Source organism: Oryzias latipes, chromosome 11, assembly GCF_053564925.1.
Source record: "Oryzias latipes strain Hd-rR chromosome 11, Olatipes_Hd-rR_3.1".
NCBI lineage: Eukaryota > Metazoa > Chordata > Actinopteri > Beloniformes > Adrianichthyidae > Oryzias > Oryzias latipes.
Genome location: NC_136247.1, coordinates 21,204,590 through 21,230,266, shown reverse-complemented (window position 1 = coordinate 21,230,266; position 25,677 = coordinate 21,204,590). Strand labels below are relative to the sequence as shown.

General features: G+C 37.4%; 1 protein-coding gene across 8 annotated transcripts in view; it reads right to left on the bottom strand.

Moving 5' to 3' along the window:
- Window positions 1–25,677, bottom strand: part of trps1 (trichorhinophalangeal syndrome I) — a 130,732-nt gene that overhangs the window by 9,607 nt on the left and 95,448 nt on the right. For all 8 annotated transcript variants that reach the window (XM_011480778.4, XM_078954978.1, XM_078954980.1 and 5 more), the window contains one exon: window positions 3,485–3,607. In XM_011480778.4, coding sequence (XP_011479080.1) covers window positions 3,485–3,607 — 123 coding nt within the window. The remainder of the gene's footprint in view (window positions 1–3,484; window positions 3,608–25,677) is intronic.

The following is a 25,677-nucleotide window of genomic DNA, read 5'->3' as shown; positions in this document are numbered from 1 at the left end:
AGCACAAGGGAATTTTCTATCTTTGTTTTGACAAAGACTTTTAAACTTATTTTTTCTTCAAATCTGTATCATAAAATAGAATATATTTTTAAAATATTCTGGTTCAACTGTGCAGAAACTTGAGAATCTACATTGCACACGAACATATTTCATTTGATAAGTTTTGCTGATCTATAGCCCCTCTAATATCCCCATACAGCCAACTTTGGGTATCCCACCGCATGTTCTGAACACATCCCTGGGCCTATTAAAAGTCATTTTTAAAAGTGTCAATAGTACATTGGAATTTATAATCTATGGGCAAATGTTTTTTTTTCTCCCTTTCTTTTATGTAAAACAAAACCTATAGGGGGGAGCCAAAATGTTAAAATTGATTAAGAAAAATGAAAAACCAAAAAGTGACTGACCAGTTATTACAAGGTTATTTTCTAATTTGTACAGACGTAAAAGATGTTTTTTTGTAATGCCTAAAAACATAACCGTGAAGCGCAGCATGATAAATGTATAGCATTACCAAAAAAACAAACTGAAAAATATAAAACATTTGCAAATCTTGTGGATGTAGTTTTCTCCCTCACCACAAGAGGATGCACTTACAGTAGATCTGGGGCAAAGGCAATTTGCCCTTGTTTTACAGCAACAAGTCTCTAACATTTGGTTGGTCAAAACTTTGGTCCAGTTTTATGCCAAAACCACAACCAATATTCCAACTGCAAATTTATTAAGTATTTTTGGTTTTCTGCTCAACTTTTTTTTTAATTTTGGGGCAAAAAGTGGCAAAATAAAAAAACTGCAAATCATAGAAGATCCTGTGGAAAACGGATATTTGCATAAATAAGAGAGGAGCTCAAAAGAGATGCAGACAGAGAACATTTTAAAATCTGTTTTAGTATTGTAAGTTATGTACAAATAAAATAGGTGGAGTAAAAATGCCAGCAAACACAAGTACAAGTGTCACAACAGACACTTTTTGTACTAGTTTGCAATAAGTCAAAGCAGGAATGAAACCCAAAGCTCCCTATAGTCTAAGCTCAGCCTCTCATTGTTCCAAATTACAGCTCAAGAGGGGAAACTGTCCCCTTTAGATCATAAACAAATGTTTGTCACAGCATCAGTGGTGTTTCAATGCAAAAATGTCCTTACGCAAACATCTACCATTTTAATGGAGGAGTTTGGTGCTCTTCTTTAATTGAGGTCTTGTTATCGACATGTCTTATCAGAAAATAAAGGAGAGCCACTTTCTTGGCTTTCTGTTTATTCAATAATCATGCATGAGGCTAGACTCAAAGCAAACAAGACCGTTTTATGTAGTGCACCTTTATGGCTACAGTGTTGCTTTGGTATGATAACTAAGCCCAGTTACTGCTCACACAAACAGCTCTTGTTTTACTTATCCGAATTTCTATCAGTTTTCCTTTTCAATTGTTACCTTCACCAGGTTTTAATCTCTCCACCTCCCTCCATGTCTTTAAAAAAAAACCTCCCACTGCCCACTTCATTATGCTCAATTTTTTCCCTCCTTGGCATTCTCCCTTCTCTTTACCCCTACTCTTTTCCCTCCCTCCCCCTTCTTGTCTACCTTTTCCTGTCTCGTTATTCATAACTCTCCCTTCCCCTCTCGGACTCTTAAGTGTTTTACTAGCTGCTATCCTCTCTAATAATGTGTGTAGAGCGTATAAAACTTTTATTATGGGGTATAAAATATGGTTGTCATGAAGACTGCCAAGAGTAGACAAAGCTGGGACGTGATTGGAGCAACAGATGAGATGAACGGGTTGAACCAAGGACATATACAGGGACAGAAAGGAATAAACGTCTGTCATTCTCTCTATTCCATTTGTGCTGTATATTATAATACTTATAGCCAAAATATGGTCAAAAGACATGTCTTTCTACAAACTGCAAATTATTGAATTGAAATTTTACAAGCTGATTTGAAAAGTCAGTGAAAATAAAACTGTTGTTTCTGATGCTGATGACAGAAAAATGCCCTTTTAGGTAAAGCACCTTGGAAAAATGTCTAAAGCCTAATGTTCTGAAGTCAACACCAATTTTTATGGCCCTTTATCTCTGCTGCACTTTATGCAGTCTAATTAAATGTGAGTTTTCTTTTGACTCTCCCCTGGCTGCAATTGTAAACCTGATTTATTCCATCATGTTTTTCCCTCCATGGAGCTGGTTAATTATGGCTATTGAAATGTCTGCATTTCTCAACACCTTAAATCTGCTTTTAACCCAATATTAGATTTTCAGAGAGGGATTCAGAGCAATAATTGCAGGAGTTTACCTGTGGAACAGATCATTTTAATATATATAATGATACCATAAGCACCTTTAAACATCAAGTCTCCAGTGTAGGAACTATATTCTTTTCAAATAAAATGTTTAATGTTCCTGGTCCAACAATTACTTTCATTGTGATGTTTACAGCTGGTTTTTATTGCTTTTGAAAATGATTTCCATATTGCATGGGTATCCAGGTATGAGGACTGTATTTCTTGCAGTTTTAAGGCCAAAAAAAACAGAATAAAAAAAAATAACAACAATTTAAATATTGAATTTTTTACATTTATTTCTTTTAAACTAGGTCTGCACAACAAATCAGAAAGTTATTGTAATCGCGATATCAGCCTGTGTGATATGCGTCTATTGCATCAACTGCAATAAATGGTTACCTTAGATGTTAACATGATAAAAAAAAATCTAATGGTAGCTTAAAGTAATTAATGAATCAAATCAAGCCCTTTATGCATTTGACCAATGGACCAATGGAATGGACCCCTTCTGTTAGATGTCTGCCTCCTATGTAGAGGAGGGTCATTTGGACTATCATTTTTGAGTATTTGGAATATTTAAATAAAACTGTTGTAATTAAATAAGATGATGTAGGGGTTATTTTTGCTTTGCTTTTCGTTCAAGTATCAGAAATAATACTGTCATCGTATTATTGATCACAAATATCGCACATTGCAAGTTTTTCTTAAATCTTGCAGCCCTGATTTAAATCACTAGTTTTGTAAAGAAAAAGAAAATTTCAGTACCGAGGACCCTCGATTGTTAAAAGGAAAGTATGACAAATAAATAATATCCAATTGTTTGAAAACAAATGGAATAAATCAGCATTTTGGCTGTAACACTGATTAGGTGGTGTGTTTCAAAATGGCTTTGGTTAAACAAAAAAGAAAAAGTAAAACATATAACCTAAGTTTAATCTACTCTAGTTGATGTAAACTTTTATTTGGGGAAAAAGATAAATCTAAGTGTTCTGGACAGAATATCTTCAGCTGGTGAAAAGTAAAACACAAAATGTATTGATCAGTAAATCCAAAAATCATCTCCACGTCTGGATTGTTTACCTGCAAGTACAGCGTGTGCAATGCATGATGATGCCCAAATGTTGCATATTAGTATGACTAAGGCGGCCTGCAGAGAATGAGTCACAGCTGGGATGGATGTGGCATCTGTTTACATGCTGAGGACTTACTGAGTGGAGTTTTTGGTATAAACCACATGCGTTGCAGACGTAGCCGCCATTGGCGTTTTTCCTCCAGAGCGATGTCTTGGTGGTCAGACAGTTGGCACAAAAAACCCCACTGCCTCTGCGGCGCTATAAGAAGAGAACAAAAGAAATCGTATTACCGTCTGTGTGTGAACTACATCAAAATATGCACATTTTGGATTACAGTATGATTATAAAGAAGAATAAAAAATAAAATAATGCTTATTGTTTAAAGAAAAAGGTTGCTTTATGGAACTAATGGGATCAGATAAATCTATAGTGCTACTTTCACGCCGGGTATGTGACACGCGTTCATGAATACACATTCTTGAACGCACGTGTAGCATATTGTGTTCACACTGGATATTTGTTACCCGATACTAGCAAATGTACCTACACTTGGTGTGAAATGTCAAAGTGATACAAATCTTGCAAATCTTGCTCCAGATGTTTCCTTTCAAAGCTCTATTTCGATATATAGAAAACTTTGGTGTCAAATTCCAGCTGGGAACAAATCACAATTATTAATTAATTTCTCCTCCATGAAAAAAAGGAAAAGAAAAGTGGTTCTTTTGTGGGAATAGCAAGATATAGGTCCTTTAAGTATACTAAAAAGAAAAAACTATCATACAGTAAACAGCTCTATTATTGCTGTAGAACTTTGTGAGTAACAAGCAACAAACATTTCAAGATATAAAAGTATTTTACCAAAGACTTGAAGTAAACACTAGCAAACCTGTAATACACATACAAACCGTAATCCTTACATTATGGACTTTTTTTTTTTTTACCAAATTATTAATATATCTGTATGGCATTTGTTTTTTTTAAAATATATGAATAAATAAATAAATAAATAAATTGTAAAAAAAAAAAAAAAAGAAAAGAAAAAAATTCTCCTCCATGATCAATTTTTCAACGGTTGGCACTTCTGTTACTTCCAAATCCCAAACCCTGCCTGGTCAATGTTCAACTGATCTAACTTTCAATGCGCGTTTAGTTTAACGTCAAACCCAGTTTGTTCGTAGAGTCCAAAAATGGTCTTTAAAAATTGCGTAGCGACACGTGAACGAGTGAGTTTTGAACACCGACCCCAAAAATTGTGTTGACATAGACTTTAACGACATTGCTGAGGCCGGTGTGAACGTAGCTCAAAGGTCACTATACAAACTTTAGTCCCAAATATATTTTTTTCATTTCTGCAATTTTGTTTACATTTCAAAATAGAACATTGATTTTTTCTGCTGTTGTTGAAGAAAATGGTATAAATATATGTTAGTCTCCAGTATTGCTCTAAACTGCAGCAGAAACTCTTTTGGCCAGAGTTTGATTTTATTTGCATACGCACCGACTTGTACACACCTCTGCAGTTCACAGTACAGTGGTCCACAGAAATGCGGTGTGTGCAAAGAGGGACTGTGGGTGGGTGGTGTTGGTGGGTGGAGGGGGAGAAAAGGCCAATTGTTGTGGCAATGTGCTCCATCACAGTAATGAGCCAATCACAACGTTTCTCCATCCCATTAAGCCTCTGGCCCCCACTCACCACCTTTGGTGACCCTGAGAGGACAGTGCACCTCATCTTTCTCCTCCATGACTGTATCTCTCCATCTGACTGTCTGGCCAACTGTTTCTCCTTTTTTCAAACTGAACATTTTTTTCTTTTCTGTCTTGTTTTGTCTTTTCTCCTTTGAAATCTAAGAGGACTAAAAAAAAGTTGCAGACACGAAACTGTTAAAAATATACAACTTACAATTGAACATCTCACAAATTTATTGCAAATGTGTCATGAGCACTTTCCAGCAAACATTGGCTAGAAAAGGTTTTTCTTTCCCAAACAAGTACAAAGCCATGCAAATTTTGCACAGGTCCCGCTTATTTTGGGACTCACTGCAACTACATCCTTAGTCACAACTGCCCTTATGGGTGCATACGTGTTGTCTGCTGTAAAATATGGGCAAACCTGTACGGGGCATATAGGTAGCCCACACAAAATATCATTTTTTTATTTTTATTTTATTTTATTTTTGTTGTAAAAAGTTGTAAAAAGTCTAACAATAAGCAATGTCCAGAGCAAAGTCCTTCTCATTTTGTGAAGAAGGGCAGGACCCCACTAAACATTTAGAAATGGTTAAAAACTCACCCAAGACTGTAGTGTAACAAACAGATTTATTTTAGAAGTAATATACCAGTAGATGGCCTAATATTCTACCTGGATCAAGCTGTTCTAGACTGGAGAGCAATTGACAACATTCCTTTTTCATTCTAAAACAATATAGCCCATTTTTAACCATAGAAAAATAAGACAGAGACAAACCTATGTTTAATGCTGCATTCACACCAGCTGCGTGTGGTGCGTTCAAGAACACGCTCTACGCGGTTTCATGAACCCACATCGAGCCGGTTATGTTGGACACCGCGGACCAGCGCCAGACATGCAGGTAGCAACAGGAGGGAGATATTTCTTCTTTTGTGTATTTGCTGTTTATTAGTGCTCGTCTGCCATCTACAATAGCGAAAGGCTATTTGAGAAAGAAAAACTGCTATATAACTGAAAAACAATGTTGGCTACTGAAGATGATGTGTTGGATCCCTTAAAAACCTAAATTAGAATTGCTTTTGTAAAGTTTGACTTTGATGTAATATCCACCTATTGGGCTTATCTTCTGTCTTTCTCCTATCTCAATTTTCTTTCCTCTGGCCTCTATCATGGCATTTTTACCATAAAGAACCTCTTCTTTTCAGGGCTGCTATCGTGTTATGTGATGTTTATAACACCACTGATATCTATGCATGGTGTTTTTCAATATTGCGATATCCCCACTTTTGAAAGCAAAAGCACAGATAAGCTAGTCACGTCAGTCAGGTTTTCTGTAGTCTCAGAGCCACAGATGGAGCCACTACTTGCACTTTCACTGAGCATCTGTTCTATGCTGGCAGCAAAAAGCACCAGAACCCAGTCGAAGCACTGCTATTAACTTATTTTTTGACATCTAATGCACTGCAAAGAAAACATCACAATTACTCATGTTTCTTATAGAAAGACCCACATGAATGCTTCGGCAATCCAGGCCAAAAACAGATGTAAAAAATGAAATAAAAAAACTGGATAAATCTAAATCTACTTATAAATGCTACTTTCACACCAGCCATGGAAACATGCATTCAAGCCACCACTTCCCATAAAAACTCTGAGTAAACGAGCATAAATGTGTGTTTTTAGGCTTCCTTGTTCAAAACTCTCACGCGTCGTTACACAAGTTTCTAAAGGGCCTATAAAAATGCTATAGGCCCTTTTTTTTGTTCTTATAAGTGTATTATTAAGTTCATTCCTTTACCAAAAACAACCCTAAAGCATTATTTAGATCAGTTCATATCTGAGCATTCCTCCAAAATCCTGCGCTCTGAGCACCAACCCCTCCCAACCTACCAAAACCAGCGGGATCTCACTTTGTGACAAAAAGTGATGGACGGCCCCTTCCAGGAAGAGTGTGCGTTCCCAGCACCGCCCCCAGGCAAACACACACACTTTCTCTACGGAGCTAGTGGTAAATGCCAAAAACACTTTGGTATTATATCGGCGATATGCACATCCATCTTTGTTTGGATGTTTGTTTTCATGGGTGAAATGGAGACACTGCGCTGATTGACGTCATGATCATTCGGACAAGGAACAAAAGGCGGAGCCTCAGATATCGAGTCGTCTTACCTCTGGTTAAAAAAAAGAACGTTGAAAATAATGTATATTTCATAAAAATGTGTTCTTTAGTGTGCCAGAGGTATATAATATCATATATATGGATATAGGCCCTATAAGACCATTTTTTGACTCTTCGTATAAATTGCGTGGCCAGAGTTAAACCAGTTGACCAATTAGGAGAAACTAATAATTCCGGTTTTTGCCTGCTATACTTATATGATATCAAGTGTTTTATATATCAGAATAGAGCTGTGAAAGAAAAAGCCTGGAGCTAAATTTGCGAGACTTGTATTGACATTTCACAAATAGGCTCTGCCAACTGTAGGCGGAGGACATGCGCTAGTATCGGGTAGCGACAGTCCAGTGGGAACAAATACCATGTGCCTAAAGCAGGTTTAAGAACCTGCAATCAGTGTGTTCTTTAATGGGCAACACATGCCGAGTTCAAATGTACCATGATATGTACCATGATAGGTGAAGAATCTGTTTGGATGGTTTACTAAAAAAATAAAATAAGTGTATAACTCTATGAATAACCAGTGACTACTCCAGGTAGATCCAAAACTGATAAACATAAGTAGCAGCCTTGAGGATTATTAATACATTTGTATAAAACACAGTTTATGTAGTAAATTATTATTATTATTAATAATCTGCAACAACATCTTTCTTTCTAAAGACAATACCAGAAATAATTGAACCCGGAGCACTGTTTTGCATTTATCCAGCATATGTATTTTTCTTTGTTTCTGTCTTAATATGTTTATAATAAAACATCCTGCTTCCTATAATGCTGCGTACAACAAACACCTGTGTTAATCTACCCCTCGTTTCCACAGAACATGTGTTTGCAGGCGTCAGAAATCAGACAGAGGAACCCTTACATGAGCAAATCCTCAGTGGCGCACTGAGCCAGAGCTGCTGTGGGTCTGTGTGAGCATGGCACACACGCCATACGGTCACCACATGTAGAGACACAGAGCCAGGTGATTGATTGATGCACACTTCCTGAGCACGTGTGTGTCTACTGTTGCAGGGCAAACAGCGTGTCTGTCATCAGAATTCAGTTTCCCTCCGAGTGCCCAAATCACTCACATATGGCCTCCCAGCTGCCCCCAACACATTCACACACCTGAAAATATTTGCTTCCTCTGGCTAATGAAAGCAAGCTAGAGTTGGATGAGAGGCCACAATTAAAGAAAAGTGTGTTTGTGGGAACGTTCAGTCATTAGGTTTATGAAATCACTGAGATAATCCCTAAAGCAACCTAGATTGCACACAGAATATGAGACTCATAATCTCAATAGTTAGTAAACGTAAAATTATTTTCCCAGATGAAAATGCCATTTTTGGAGTTTTTAACATGTTCTTGTGGTATTTTTCTCATGCTGGAGGACATTTGTAAAGAAAGTTAAGCTTAAAATGGCCCGAGTATTTCTTTTTCCAAATCAGTGTGAATTGGGAAAAAGACTAATTAAGAGTCTGAGGTAAAATCTCTGGATTTTGGGTGTGCGACAAGCCCACAAGCAGACTTTGTGTGTGGAGCAGTGTATGTTTTGCTGATTTATTACTGATACCTGGCCTCTACCACTCACAGCCTGCAGAAAAGGGGCTGCAGGTAATTAGAGCACAAACTCCTAATGACATCTATTTATCTGTGGGCCATAATCGTTCAGTTGGCACCACCAACAACGCCCTCTGACACACATGCATATTTACACACAAAGGTGGCTCAAACACTCAAGAAGCTCAAGTCTTTATAAACCACTGCACATTTTTACACAAAAGCAAAACCATCAGTTCATCCTGAATACAATTTTGTAGGTTTTTTTAACTTAGGCCTGCTTCTTTCCATAGCTGTGGAAGGTTAGAAAAATGCAAACAAAAATCTTTGGTCATTTAAAGGTCATTGGTTCTAGAGTCTGGATGTCATTATACCACATTAGCCATATTGGGATTTCTTGGAACTTGTACAGGAAATCTCAAATTTATACTTGTACATTTTATATCTTCGATTCCTGGTTTAGTTGGCTTCAATTGGCAAGTGTGAAAGCGCCAAACTTCCCAAACCTTCACTCTACTTAACCCCTTTAGGCGGTATGTCGCAATTTGCAACGTACCACTTAATCCTGGACTCCACTGGACTGGGCGGCAGTGGCTCAGGAGGTTGAACACAGTTTATGTTGATGTTTATGAGCAGGTCGTCCAATGATTGAAGGGTCTGCGGTTCGATTCCCAGTCAACTGTCATTGTGTCCTTGGGCAAGACACTTCCCCCTCCCTGCCTCTAGTGTGGCTCCACTGGTGTGTGAATGTGTATGAATGTAACGGTGAGGGGCCGAACTGGCAGCCACGTCTCTACCATCACCAAGTATACACGAGGAGTGAAGGAATAACGGACACATTGGACGCTTTGAGCGTCTGGAAAAGCAGAGATAAATATATTATTATTATTACTGTTTGTACTCTCTCCTGCTAGCTTACTACTATTATTATTACTTATCCCTTTAACACAGGAGATGTCGCCGCAAACACATAATTGCATTTGCCCTTTGACTTACAGTAACCCTTCGACCATTTATGCTATCAACATAAATTAGCTGAATCTGACATGGGGGAAAAGCGGCTTTTCATATGCTGTGTTATGCGCAAAGCTACTTTCTTCTGCGACAGAATCAGCAAATTAATGTTTGCTGTATTTATGTTTATTATTGTGTTAGTACTGCATATCAGCGCAAGGCTGCTTTTATCTACTTACAAATCCGCTGGAATTACGTCAGTTGCGTAAATGGCTGAAGAGTCACGGTAGTCGGAACAATGACACCTCTGTCAAGCTCAGGTGTTAAAGGGTTAACTTATTATCACTTAGAGTTTAAAAAACAATAAAGAATATATTTTTAAAATATGATTAGATCTGAGTTCAGGCATGAAAGACTTAAGAGTTCAAGTCTTGCAAAGAAACTTCAGCATAAATCACTTCTGTATGAATGCCAGTAGGCTTTCTATGGACCACAAATAGAAGCAGACCTAAGGGCAATGGCTAAAATGGTGCAGGTGTAGTATGAGCATACAAAAAAACAGCCCACTGCATTAATGAAGGGAAGAGATGCAGGTTCTTGAGAACATGTGATGGTCAGAAGGCCAGCAGGGCACTTTGGTTTTATTCTACACCTCTTCTATTTTTACCTGCATTAGTCTAGCTTGCTTGTTTTTCTACTTAATACTGACAAACAAATAAGCAGCTTTTAGAACAGTGTGATTTTTTTCCAGGCATGTGTTTTCACACCGATTTAAATTGAAGTTTTAAACCAACGTGGCTTTTTCCCGTGCTTCATTAAAATGGACAAAGCAACAGTTACTCTGGAAATTTCTAAGCTGATTTCAGAGGCGTCTTAACTTTCCAATTACATCAACATTTTAATTCCAAATTTAAATTCTGAACACCAAAAATATTTTTTACCAGCAGAAGGGCCAAACATTTAATCTGTGGCTTTCAGTTACCTTGAAATTCTCCTAAAGCTGTACCTGTACAGATGCTACTCCAGCTGTTCAATCTGCAGAGCTCTAGGATCTTCATAGAAAAAGCTAAAATATGTAAGCATCCAAAGGTTTAACTCAAACAGCAAATATTGAGCTCTCAAAATGTGTTTTAGCATCTGCAAGCGGTGTGTGGTGCCATCTTTCAGCTCTGGCAGTGAAGCCTCACTTGAAAATTATCTGGTTAAGGCAAAATAGTGTATTACAGTTTGGCTTCTAAGAAGACTTCACATGAATCTAAAAATAAACTTTAGAGAAAATCTGTTCAATTTGCAGTCTGTGCGCTGCAGAGGCAAATGGACGTTTAGAAACCAGCGGTGAGGACAAGAATAAAAAGATTGAAAGCCCCTGCTGTCTAAAATAAATTTAAGAAAGAGAGCTTTCTCAACAATGTCTTACAAAATGAAATTAGGTTTAATTCACTTAAGCAAGGAGTCTTTAAACATACAGATGGCACACTCACACACAGCCTGTAATGCAAGCGCACACACTGGCACACATGCTGACTTGCATTAAATCAGCGATTATTTAATCATGCTAGAAGACTAGCTAGAGGAATAAACTGAATTTCATTCTGCCAAGACTGATATCCCGTACAATGGATCAGGCACACCCACAAATGAAAAAGGGACCCGTGTTAGAGGATCCATGCATTATTTCACATGAAGTTACACCAAATACATTGTGCTTTTGTCTGTCTTCATAACAAGGAGCCCCTGCAAAGGCTGTCAAATCCACACTTGTGTGTTTACAGTGTGTATGAGTTAGCATCTTTGCGTCTTATAACTGCAGGGGCTCAAAATAGTTTCTTTTCTCCGCTTACGGGGGAACATTTAGAGCGGGTTCTCTTTCAAAGAAAATCGGTTTAGGTTGAAAAAAGTCAAGCTGAGCAAACAGAAAATAAAGATGCTTAAAGACCCACTCCCATGAAAACTGTCTTTTTAGGATTTTTATAGTGTTCTTGTGGTATTTCTCTGATGATGGAGGATATGTATCAAGTAAATTACTGTAAGCCAAAAATAATGTACGCAGTTTGAAAAAGTTACATAGAAAATACGCAGGCCGGGAAAAAGCTTCCCGCTCCGCTCCATTCTGATGCATCTATGCACGTCTTTGTTTTCTTCGTCTGAGCTGGCATGGATTTCCCCAATATTGATCGCTTTGATTGTTGCACAGGTAATGTTAGGTTGGGGGTGTGAGAAGCTGTAAGGTAGCAGGAGAGACTACAAACAGAAAGCTGTCAGTTATGGGTGACAGGAAGGAGGAGAGGGGTTGCTCAGCGCCAGCAGTCCCGCCAATGAAGTAATATTTATGCCACCATATTGCTAGTAGCTAATGTATAATAACTTTATTTTTTACTTTCAAAAATGTTTATTTTATTTTGCTTCTAAATAATATTTTGCGTTTGCGTTGTGTCTTATCTCGATTTTTCCCCCATCTTTGATTTTGTGTGAATATGTTTCAGTTTAGCAGGACATATCTGCCATCGAACAGCCTGCTGGTTGGTTTAGATTCTAACCAATCAAGTGCCAGTCTCGCGTGGAATTAGACATGGACTTTAGGCTTTTTTTGAATTGTTCTGTTCGACTGGGATTTTGCAGTCTTCAACCATTCTGGCCTGCTTCTCTGAGTAAAACGCAGAAGGAGCGGCAAAGCCAGAATCAACCGGATTCTGTATTTATTAATGTTAGTGTGGCGCCCAGCGTGTTTAAAATGCACGCAGCAGAAAAGAACGCTCTCAGCTCTGACTCTGTCCAGATGGACGTTATATTGTGATTAAGACGTGTGTTTATACTAGTATTTTTCATGAATAAAATGTTGAAATATAGAAAGAAATTTGCACTTTTTTCATGAATAATTTTGTTTTTTACTTTGGACAAAAACACACATCTTCTTTCTCTTTCGGCTTTTCCCATCAGGGGTCGCCACAGCGAAACAACCTCTCTGTCGAGGATGAGTCGCATGGTTAACTCGGCAATGTTTCTACGATGCCCTTCCCTGACGCAACCCTCTCAGTTTATCCGGGCTTGGGACCGGCACAGAAGCTGAGAAGGGAATAGGGAGCAGCCCGGATTCGAACCCTGGTTTCACGGACAGAAGGCACCGCAAACCAGCACGAGCTGAACTGGCTCCCAGACAAAAACACACATGAATTCTTAAAAATAGGACACCATGTCAAAATTCTTATTAAAAAATAAAAATGCATTTTTTTCTGCCAAATACATTAGGTCTACCTTGGGGAGCCATCATTCTTTTACTTATTAATGCTGGAAATATATTCCAAAACACTGTTGTGCTGCATAACATAAGTGCTTAAAAAAAAAAAATCAAACGTTTTACCTTATTTCAATTTTTCAATATTTATCTCTGGAGGATTCCCAGAAAACACACAGGCCTGTTGATTTAGCATGATGTCAGCAGATAAACTTTACAGTTTATTTTACGGTTTCAGGAAATCCTTAGCCATAAATTCACCAATTGACTAAACAAGAAATAATCAATGCTAAAAATGAAAAAAAAAATTAAAGAAAGAAATTAATAATTATTTTTAAAATGAAAAAAAAAGTTATTTTAATCATGATCAAAATACCACCTGGAATGCTATTAAAGTATCGCAAAAGATGATCGGAGTGGGACTTCAAATCTCTGCATTAAATACTGTATTCATTCTCACAAACTACTATACTCCTTTAGCTAAAGTAGCTAAAGTCATGACACTTTTAAATTTTTATTAATTGCTAGTCTCAGAGTTGCCAAACATTAAAAAAAAATTGAATAGTAACTTCTTTGTAAATAGTTAACTTTAAATAGTTGCCTAAGCATGATTATCAGGCTACTTTTAAAAACTTGCCATGGACCATTTGGATCAAGACCTTTGGGAAGAATAATTTAGGAAAATAAGATGTGCCAAAGACTATTGTTATGTTTTTACAAAATTCTACACTGTTTTTCTCTACACAGTAGCATCATTTAAAAATGTGCTGCCGTTTATACCTTTCCAAGGTTATCCAGTCACTGATTAATAACACAGCTTTAAAACGCGTCTACATTTGGCAGTTTGATCCAGACCATAATTCATTGAGTTAGATAGTCCACTTTGTTTGACAAAAATGAAAACTCACCTGAAGTCTTGTGGGAACCAAACAGATGAACCCTGGTCATTTTGACACATGTATTTATTTGCTTCCAAATAAACCATGGCTTTCCCAGAACATTTTAGTAATGTCAAAGTCTTCTAAAGTAAAGTATTTTGACATTCATGAAACTGATGCATGAAAACAAAATTTTTTACAGAGATCTTTTATCTGTACGTGCAAAAACACTTTGCCTCAGAAACTGTTGCTCCTACCACTAATTAAAATGGTAAAACAATTAAAACATATTCAGCTCATTTTAAATCCAGCTTTTTTGTTAAGAGCGATACAAAAGCTGTAATAAAATCATTCCAAAACATTAGCTGCACAGAGTGAATGCTAGCTAAGGACAATGAACGTGAAATATTTGTGTATTGAGTATTTGCAACATAAACAACGGCACCGCTTACTTTAAAACTAATTTGTAGAGAATGTTCTCTCAACACTTGTAGCTCCATCGCAGTGTCACAGGTTTGTTCCAAAAGGCCAAATCCATTACCACATGGTGTAAACTCAGCAAAACAAGAGTAGCCTTCACCTCTGCTAAGAGGACACCAGACTTCATCTCTACAGGCCTCCAAACAGTGGACTAATCAGAAAGGAAATGATGAGAGCTCAATGTTGTTTAGCCTTGGAAATAAAGAATGATGACAGTAATATCTTGTGGTGGCTTAAACATTTTAGCTCGTTTCAAATCACTGCCTGTTGTGCAAACCAGAATCAACGGGGATCATGTAACAACAGATTCTGAAGATGTTCTCCACAGTTTTTAAATCCTCAGTTTTTCTGACTATAGTTACAGTAGATCTAGAACAAGAAGATAGTATATAAGGATAAAGCAAACAAAAATTACAACTATCTAAACTGACAACAGTGTTTCCAACAGACATGGCTTTACAAATGGACTTTTTTGTTGTTTAGTGGAAATACCAAAACAACTTTTAGATGAATATTTCACAGACGTGTTCTGGTGCTTCTCCAACATACTTGCAGACAATTATATGATGTCACATAATTGATCACATGATTTACATAATGTTCTTAATAATTAAATGTTATTGTATTTTTTCTATTCAAATTATTAACTACTTTAAACAAAATCAGTTTCAGTCTCATTTTTTTTCATATTTTCTTCGTTACTATAAAAATGAAAACCTTCATCGTTACTTTACTTTGAAGAGTTTTTTTTAGTTTGAGTGACAGTGACATGCTTAATCTACGTTAATATACCTAAAATTCAACATTATTTTCCAATTTAAAAACAATAATTACATTGCTTAAAATGTAATTTACTACACTCTACTATATCTATAAATAACCAAATCAGTATTCTCAGACATCACCACTATTTGTACTTGGTTTTTTTTTGGAACAAAAATCATGAATTTCTGAATATTCAGAGACGGGTTACAGCCCTAATTCCAACGCTACACGTTTTTGTGGTAGGATAGCTAGTGAACAATGAGAATAGAGCTGAAAAGTGCAGGTGAAACAAGAGCAATAAGAAAAAAAACTACTCATTAATCTTGACAAACATCATCAATGCTCATAGATTACAAGTCAGAACGAATGTTCTTGTGTATCTGATTTGCTAATACACAAGCAGATCAGATACACAAGAACATTTGTGTGTGATCTGCTGATATTCATTCAGGTGTGATTGCAGTGGGAAAAAATAACATTCAATATGTGCTATTCTAAAAGCAATAGAAGAAAGAAAAACATGCATTGACAAAACCTCAAAAAAGGGTTATTTAGATAAAACAAAGATCACAACCTGTGATGAAAAACTATTTTTGTTTTCCAACGCTACAGGGTATGTAGATTTTCCAAATCACACCAACATGTACGTGACTTATTTTTTGTGTCTAAAAGTACATTTCTTACCAATTTAAGTCTGTAGTTCAATGACCTACTTCGGTCTACAGCCGGTAAATAAAGGACTGTGAAAGTGTGTGTGTGAGTGCTATGAAGGAAGGCCAGAAGTGTGAGTGCTGTTGTGGGAAGCCACAGCAGGCAAAAAACTAACACATTCTGCTACAGACTCACACGCTCAAACATAATCTGCTGTGGAAACGAGGACGGCCAGACCTTAGCTAACCTTTTAGGAAAAAAAAAAGGTAAGAAAGAAAGAAAAAAAAAAAGAGTAGAAGTTATAATAATGCACAGCTGCAATACCTGCAGTTTATCCAGTGGTATTAAGTCTTGTATTAAATGTCTCAGACTATAGTTTATTACTTTTATGAGAATGGGTCAGTGGACTGATTCCCACAAAACAAAGGCACACATGCCTCACTCAGGTATTTTTAATTGATCTTGTAAGAAGAAAAACGAGAATTTTAATACTAATACAAATATGTGTCTTAATATCAAAGAAATGTATAACCAGAAACAAACATGTTTGAAGGACTCTAGAGGCAGCTACTGTTGTTTTTTGTTTTTTTTGTAAAATGAACCTTTAAGAGAAATTTGAAGCTTGTTACTTAACTTGTTTAGGACAGAATTAAAATGTCTTCTGCAAAAACTTTAGACACATGAGGTATAAGACACCAGAGATCATCTAAGAGTTTTTTGTTGTTTCATTTATTTTTTACCTAGATAGATATTTTTCCTGTCATGAACAACAAATTAAGTTGGTTGTTGTATCTAAAAAAAAAAAAGTAAAAACACTATAACTTCCTGTAATTTCCAGGGTGCTCAAGTAGTTTGTATTGTTCTTTTTTGGGGTATAAGTGAGTCATGCTTTGTTCCCCAGGACATTTTCAAATCAAAATATTTATTAATCAGTTAATAAAGTAAAAAATGCAATTCCTCTTTCAAACTTCAGTTTGCATTGTGGGATTACAAACTATTTTACCATGCCTTTGGATTTTTGGACATTAATAGTTGAATAGGAAATCATACACAGTTCTCATTACACTTAACTTATAACTCATAATTAATGTTTAAAAAAATCTCTCGTCTTGCTCATTTATACTTAGGCAGGTAGCCAGAAGAGCAAGCTTTTGCTTGGAAGGTTCCAATGTCTAAGGTATGAACAGTTTCCATCTTTTTATAACCGTGGCACAAATCAATAATAATTAGCTTTGCAGCCATAGTGTTAAGTGGGTTATAAATCCATCTGTCAAACCAATAGATCTTGGGTAAAACAGCTAAAAATGGATGAACACATTAACAAATTTACACATCAGGAGTGTGACTGTGTAACCAAAAACACCATACCCAACTAAAATGAGCGTCAACTTAAAACAACTAGTCTTAACCGTTGACTTTATATAAGAACTGGGCTTAGGGAGTGTGACATCAACCATAGAAAATGGCTCACTTCCAGCTCCTACAAAGTTAAGTGAATTCATTCACCACTTGCATTTGTGTGCGAAAGGAACGCCGGCATGTTGGAGTCAGACGTCACCAGTAAGCATTGATTGGTCCAAGTTGGTCAGAGTCAATGTTTGAATGGCAACCAGTCTTGCCAATCAGGAGTGAGCTTGTTGGAAGTCCACACCCCTTCCACTTGAAAGCGGGCTCAGGAAAATCTATCAAACGTTTTGAACATTATTGATGCATCTGAATGATTAGTTTATAACATGACTAACTTGCAAAACAGAAAAAAATATCAGAAAAAAAAAAGAATTAGCAAAAACACGTTAAAACAAGGTAGCAGAGTAGGAACGGTTTGACTGACAAATAAAATGACTGAGTACTAGCTGCTTATTTATCTATAAAAGTCTACAGGATTTTAGCTTCTTGGAGCCAGCGGGTACTTCCTGTTTGGAAGGTGGAGGGGAGGGGTCACTCAGTCCAGTTCTCATATACAGTCAATAGTGAAAAAGTGGAGCACTCTCTCTTTAACTAATAAATGAAGCTGATGCTGTCAGCACTGTTAATTGGCATACATAAACATACACACTCAGTGACAGAGGTCTCATGACCATTAACAGACTGAAGAAATAAAAAATTATGTATTTTAGGAGAGTAAGTAAAGGGAATGTAGCACTACACCAACGGAGTGAGAAAAAGATAAAGGATATTATGAGAAGAAATAAGAACAAAAGAGTTGAGGAGATTTTATAACAAACAAACATAAAAAGAGTAATTTTATGCCTTTATATAAACTTCACCTGCAGACAAAGCTGAACCCACGTACATTTTAATAAATGGCTTTATTTTATTAACTAATCAATTAAAAGAGGACCGAGTCAAGATGGAGCAGACTAGGTTCACATTAATGCCACTTTCAATATTCATTATTCTTTTATTTGCTCACTACAAAGAATATGCTCATTCTGCCCCTTTAGCTGTGTATCTGTTTGTGTAAAAATGAACGAGCCTCAGTCCAAGTGGTTAATTGCATGTTGTTCTTCGGCTGTACGTGAGTGCATGAACGTCAGTGTCAAAGGCCATGTTGGTGGGAAATGAGCAATTAAATTGGCACAGGATTCAAGGTAAACACTGAATTTGGTTTGGTCAGCAGTAAAAACATAAGGCCACAACACTCAAGCACTCAGAGCGAGATTCATTTAAAACTGGGCAGCTCAGGTCCTGAATTCAGCAACAGATATTACAAAACGGCTCTAGGTTGTTGAAATGATGCAGCAGCAAAGCTGTTTTAAAGAGCCCATTGTTGTTCTTCAAATAAATTGTATTAGCGCCCCCCCAAAAACTGAAAGCATTAAGAAAAAAGCTGTAAAGCATTTACCACACACATTTTTGAAGATGTTGACCCATGTAATCAAACTTAATAAACACAGAATGAAAGGTCTTTTTCTTATAAATGTCCAAATCTCGTGATTTGGGCACGAAACAGAAACTGTTCAGTTCATTGCTAGTGTCCTTGCAATGGTGGATATGGATTACCATTATGTCAGGAGAGTGGTCTTGGTTATCCTTTTATAAAAAGAAATGCATGCGTCGCCAGGCTCATCGCCGTGTCTGGGTGCACCAGCTACACTCAGAGTCCCTACCAAATCAAAGTTCAAACTGGTAACAGGTTCAGCGGCCACACGTTTTGTAGGTAGAGCCTAAAAACTGTCATAAATATTTGTAGAGAGTGTTAAATTTGGAAGCCCAAAATGCATGTTTATGCATGTTTACTTTGTATTGGAAATGGCTGCTTAAATCCTCATTTCTGAGGGTGGTGTGTATGTAGCTTGACACTGAGAAAAGTGGCTTTTTGCCAATATGTAAAACTGCTTTTCTCTGTGTCAGAATCAACAGATTCATGTTGATCGTGTAAATGGTTAGAGTTATGGTATGTCAAAGAAGGTGGATTACTTGGGAGCCAGTGGCAACATCTCTGGTGTTGAAAGGGGTAAGCAAAACAAAACAGTCATTTGTGGTGACTGCACTACCAAGGATGCCTAGAGTGGCCAAAAGGCAGGTGATTGGTCAGAGGGACTGATTGGAGGTTTTTCAAGCGCCCTGTGGTGTTCATGTGTGCTTCTATCTGCAATAATTAGTCTTTGCGTGGGGGCGCAACACATAAGGAAAGTCAAACTTTATGCAACGCATTAAAAATAACTGAACATTGTTCAGTTTCAACACAAAATGCAAAACGTAACAACACTTTTTCAGTTCATTATGTTGAAACACTTTGTTTTACTCTGCAAGGCGCCCGACTAAAGTAGCCGTACTGCTCCAAAAATCCATCATGCGGTCCAGCTTTGTTGTTTACCATAGTCATGCTCATACATTTTGACAGCCTTTTGAGTACTGTGTACTACATAAAATCTGTTTGAGGTCAGTAAACACAACCAAAATTCTTACAGAAGGCATACACTGTTGGTTCAACGGAGTGAGAAATCAAATAAGCTGAGTTTTTTTTTTTAATTACCAAAATGTACTTGTAGTAACCTGTAGTAATACTTAGATATATATTAACCCTTGTGCTATTCTAGGCACTTTACCATTGGGAGTTGGGTCATCTAGACCCACTAGACAGTGCTCTGAACCTTTTTTCTTCAATGATTTGTGATCTTCACTGGTGTCCATGGATTACATGAAATCTTTCCACCTTTATCCACCTTTGTCATGGTAGGGAGAACACGTCAATGGTTATCTTGACCCCACAGGATAGCACAAGGGTTAAGAACCATATGAGGTAGATTAAGGATAAAATACATTTTTATCCTCCATTTCATCTGTCTTTTCAGACGTCACCATCTCCATATCTGTGTTTTAGTCCTCTCCTTCTCCTGTAGCTCCTTCTCAATTTAGTCACTCAGCCTTTCCTCCATATTTACAGGTTTAGAAGCAATTCATGTTGAGAGCACTACTGTTGGTGACAAAGGGTACTAGAACTTATTGAAATACAGTGACCTTTAAGCATCAATATCACAGGAGAGACAACATTAGAGTTTTTGTGAACAAACAGAAGAGTGTGCTTAATACTACAGAAAAAAAAGGAAGCTCTAAAAGGAAAAAGTCAGAAGACTGGCACACACACTTCATCTCTTAACTGGGATAAACATGTATTGTAGGGGGACACAATAACATTTTTTTACATTTTGTAAAATCTTTTATGATACTTTAATGGTGGCCTTTTGATTTATGCCAGGATTTTAGGCGTTCACTTAAAAATTAAAGCTAGCTTTACATACTTCAAAAGTTCAAGTGTTAACATTAAAAATATCTGGGACATATGTCTTCTGATAAATTATTCTAAACACATTTTACAAACTTTATTCTTCATTGGACATCTACGCATTTTAATGTACAATACAGCGTGTGGTTCAATACAGCTTTGTATGTGTTTTCGTTGTTATTCCACTCCAGAGATCCTAAATGGTTCAACTAGCCAGGCGCCCATTTACCATTTTCAAACTCGACAGGCCTTCAGAGTGGAGTTAGAGACTAAAACAACATCTGAATTACTGTAACCCTTTCTCAAGCCCTAATTCTCCCCAACCCTCTCTGGGTTTAAAGTCCTTCAGCCTCTCTGAGGCCACACACAAACACTTTAACAAAATAAAAGACAAGCTGATAGGCGCACACACACTCAAGAAGGGTGATTGCCATGCTCTAGCTGTCAAGAGGAACGGAACAGATCAGCTATGCTCCAAGCATTGTGTGGGGGTGTGTGTAATCGATGTCTCATCTTTGTTCCATTTGCTCCAGACAGCAGCACATATGATAACCCTCATGCTATCAGAAAGACAGAGAGAGAAATGGTTGCTTAGGGAATATCACCTGACATTGCATTTGTAGAGGCATTTTCATAGTGTGATTCACACTACCCTCCATGTATGTGGATGCTTGGATGCTGAGAGACAAGCATCCAAGAATACTCATAACCTATCTGGCAGCAAATATTAGCCGTCACTTGATGTGGCCTAATTGGACTGAGATGAATTTCTCACACCTGCCAAACAATCAGATCCGTCAACCAGTGGCAAACCTGGCTTTTAATCAAGCTCAGCTCCCACACCTATGCAGGCAACCAGCAAAAGCTAAATCAAGCCAGATTAGCAGCTAAATGTAGTCCAAACCACAACAAACTAAACTATCCCTAAACCGCTTTTGCCAACAGCTCAAGTCTATTTTGAATTATTTCATCAATTCAAATACATAAATAATGTTTCAATTAATTTATTATACTCATTAATTTTCTTCTGCTGTGGAAACAAAACTAAAAATCTACTAAAAGAAAAAACAAACAGTGAAAACGAAATGCTGAAACTCTCTGGCAATACAGATAAAAACTGATGTAAGCATCAAGTGTATTCTTCAAACCCTCACCTGCATGGGTTTTCATCATTAACTGTATATGAGAACTAAACTGAGTGACCACCTCCCTACCCCCCCACAATCCCCCACATTCCAAATAGGAAGTACCCACTGGCTCTGAAAAGCCAAAAGTCTTCTCTTGAGAAATAAAAAGAGATTACTCAGTCATTATGTTTGTCAGAATAACCATTCTTGCTCTGCCGCCTGTTTTTGAACACATTTTTTTTCCATTATATATTTTTTTGTAGTGCAAGTTATAAGTTTTAGTTTGGCAAATCAGATGCCGAGGTCAGGTCAAACGTTGGAAACGTCAATAGACAGATTCTCCCGCCCCCTCTTTCAACTGGTAGGGGTGTGGCCTTCCAGCAAGACTTCTCCAGATGGCAGCTATAGAAATATTGATACAGACTGACTCAGGCCTATCACTCCTCACTGACCTTGTCTGGTTCGCCCGTATTGCAAAAAAATGGCGACTGAATTGACTTCATTTTGTTGGAACAGGAAGTAAGTCATTTTCTGTGGGTGACGTCATACTTGCTCAGTCCAGTTCTCTTATACAGAAAATGTTTTTTGTCGTCTTGATGGAAATTTACTTTTTCATTTGATGTAACAACAATCTTCCAACAAAAATCCCACTTCCCCTTATAAAAAGTTACACTGCTAATTGCTTTGTTTTTAATAGTAAGATGTACTGTAAGATGGCTAAAGAAAAGAAAAAACATATAAAAGCAGGAGCTTAAGACAACTAAAAGTGTTTTTTTACATTATATTTCAGTGCAACATCCAACTGGGTGAGTCAAGAACAAGAAATGTCAACTTTTTTCTCGCTCTACACTTGAGTGCCACCTCTACAGAAAGTAATCTGTTTGAGAAAGACACGGACACAGAAAGTGGAAGGAAAAATAGGAAGTAGGGGGAGAAACACAAAAAAAGCAGCGAGCAAATGACTGCTGGTGAACACGACTTTGTACTAACAGCTTGATCCACTAGACACAAATAGACATGTGCTCACATACACACATGTCCAAGCATTCAGCCTAATGCAGCCTGAGGGCTGACTTTTTTTCTTTCCGCACACTGTTACACGCAATCTTATAATGAGACACACAAGCATGTAGGCTCGCTAGACACCTACCGCTGACAAACAGCAAGACCTTCAAAGTAATAGTTAGCATGTAGTCATTACCAAGAACGAGATAGAAGAGGGAGGGGAGAGACAAAAACGAGTGTGGGGGAATGAAAACCGAGACTGACGCAATAAGATTCATGGCACAGATTTTCTTTTTTTTCTTCCTTTTATCATTCCATTTGATCTCAGTCGAATTCATTTGCACATCTCATCACAGCAGGAAAAGAAAAAAAAAAGAAAAATCAACAAAACCAACAAAGAAACTTCAGTTTTGGGGAGGAGTAAACAGAGAAAAGTGGAAGAGAGTTACCAGCAGTAGCTTTGAAAAGGAAATCTAGCTCAAACTAAGTAAACTGCAACTAGACAACTGAGCAGAAGAAAAATAAGCTCTTCTTGTGCACACAATAAAAGAAGAACAGGCTGATACTTACATCCTGCATTATTTAAACATCTCATCCTTATATCTCTTTATAATGCATCAACACTGGGTAATATTTTTAGCAAGTATGTGCAAAAAGCCGCTTTACATAGTGTTCCTAGATGAAGATGTAATTTAGCAGTGTTGTTACAGATAAACAGCTGCCTTTTTCACTTTTTTTTTTATTTAAATACGTTTGACATCCATTTGAAGATGTTGGGAACAAAGTCACAAAGGAGGTGCTCTGAAACAGCAAGCAAGGCATCTTCAAGTGAGCATTTCCTGGAAAACGGAGGCTGCCTCAGGTGACAAACAGTAAGCTGACTAATCGAAGAAGAAAAAAAAGAAACTGAAACTGAAGACAGTCACACTACGACTTGAAGCAACATTTAATTAGTTGTTATCTGGTACTTAAAAGTACAAAAGTTTCCCTTTTAACGTTAGACTTTGAAGCTCTGGAAGTGTAAGTTGTTGGTACACTGGCAGGTTTTGAACTGAAAAGAAAATTGTTGCATACCGGTAATTAAAAGTTATAGCAAGACTGTCAAAAACTGTGAAAAAATATACTTTTGGGCGACTAAATGTTTTATCATGCTTTTTTTGTTTTTGTTGAACCCTTTAACAAAAAAGTTTTAGCCCTAATATTGACATTCTTTTGCCTACCATAACTCTTCAAACATTTATGCCATTAACGTAATTGTAGTGGATTCTGAAGCAGAGAAAGACGTCTTGTGCTCATTTGCAAAACCGCTGAAAAAGACCGCTTTTCTCCGGGTCAGAATCATCTGATAGTGTCGAAGAGTTACTGAAGGTCAAAGAACCTGTGCTATTTATGTCGTTGGTGACATCTCTGGTGTTAAAGGGTTAACAAAAGCACTGATTTCTGTAGCAACCTATTGGTTACAGGGTGAACTAACAAACCTGCATTAAACAGATAGTAAAATTGATGTATGAACACCTCTGTAAAGCTTTAGTAACCTAGGCAGAAGCAAATGCCTTTTATCTAACTCTTCAGTTCCGTTTTCCGAAGCAGAAATGTTAGAAAAACCTTTTAGAAGAGCAAAAAATACTAGAAATGCAAATCCCACAAAGAGTATATAAACCAAATCTAAAAATGAAAATACAACTTTTTTTTTTTAACTTCATGACAGCTGTAAACACCACCAAAGAAGAGCTGGTTGAAAAATAAAATCTTCGATGTTTTCATTACAAATCAGATTTCTTTAATTGATTTTTTTCTCCCTGCTTTTACCTTCTTCCACAAAATTTACAAATGATGGAATATATTTAACAAAATCTATTTTATTTGAACATCTCCTTTGGAAATCGGCCCCAACAGAAAGTTCAACTAGATCAATACAAGCTGTAAAAATGTTTGTAGAACACTGGAGCAGATGTTTTGGGAGCTGCCGCTAGCTTCAGCCTCTCAGAAACAGAAATACTAGAACGCACTCGGCAGAGCATTTTTGGTAGCAACAGCCTTGAAACGGATTTTGCTGCATTTGGTTTGATGCTCCAAGTCTGAGTCACAACCCTAGTGACCAAAATCTCATTTCTGACTCACCAGGCAAACTGACTGTTAAATTAAAAAAAATATCGACCAACCAAATTATTCCATTATTTTACAAAGAAAAACTTTTATTTTTGAAAATGATATTCTGTTAAATGCAAACATAGAGGAAGTCACAGTATATTGAACACATCAGGTAAAAGTTGTTTCTGTGTTCTTGCTGAAAAATGCCCCCATGGCATGAGGGGTTTCAGTCAGTCACCTGTAGTCTGAACCAACTGTAAAGTCAAAGTCAAACCTGCTGAGAAAACTAGGACAGATCCACTAAAGGGAAGCACATTGACAGAAAATGCACCTTTTTCCTAATTCTGCTCCTGTTGATTCATTTTTACATGAAAACATGACAACAGCCTAAAAATATGAAAATGTTTTGGATTCTTGTCATCGACCGTAGAGATGCACTACTCTCATGAGAGGGGGGCTTCTTTCAGCTTATCACCGGCTCTGTAATGTTACAAACTGATTTTTAATAAAGCTTCACACAAAGTGGCTCTTCTTATATCTATAAAATAGTTTTTATAAATGTTCTATGAATCAATTTTGTTTTATTTTTCAAAAAGTCTTAAAGTCCGCTCTGAGAATAGGGTCAGACTTTAAACCAGTCTGTGATCACATGTAGGTGGCACACGGAACAGCTCGTTAGCATAGCATCAGAGAATTTAGCATTCTAGCATCAGTGCATTACGACACCACTGTCTCCAAATCAACACTTTTTAATAAACTTTCAGCTGCTGCTGTCGTTCCAACAGGTTCATCCTGCAGTTCTTTCTGGATCATGTTCAAAATCGTCACATTTTTAACTTAGGGCTTTACGCGGAAGCGCGGGCGCTTCAAGCGGCGCGGGCGCTTCAAGCGGCGCGGGCGCTTCAAGCGGCGCGGGCGCTTCAAGCGGCGCGGGCGCTTCAAGCGGCGCGGGCGCTTCAAGCGGCGCGGGCGCTTCAAGCGGCGCGGGCGCTTCAAGCGGCGCGG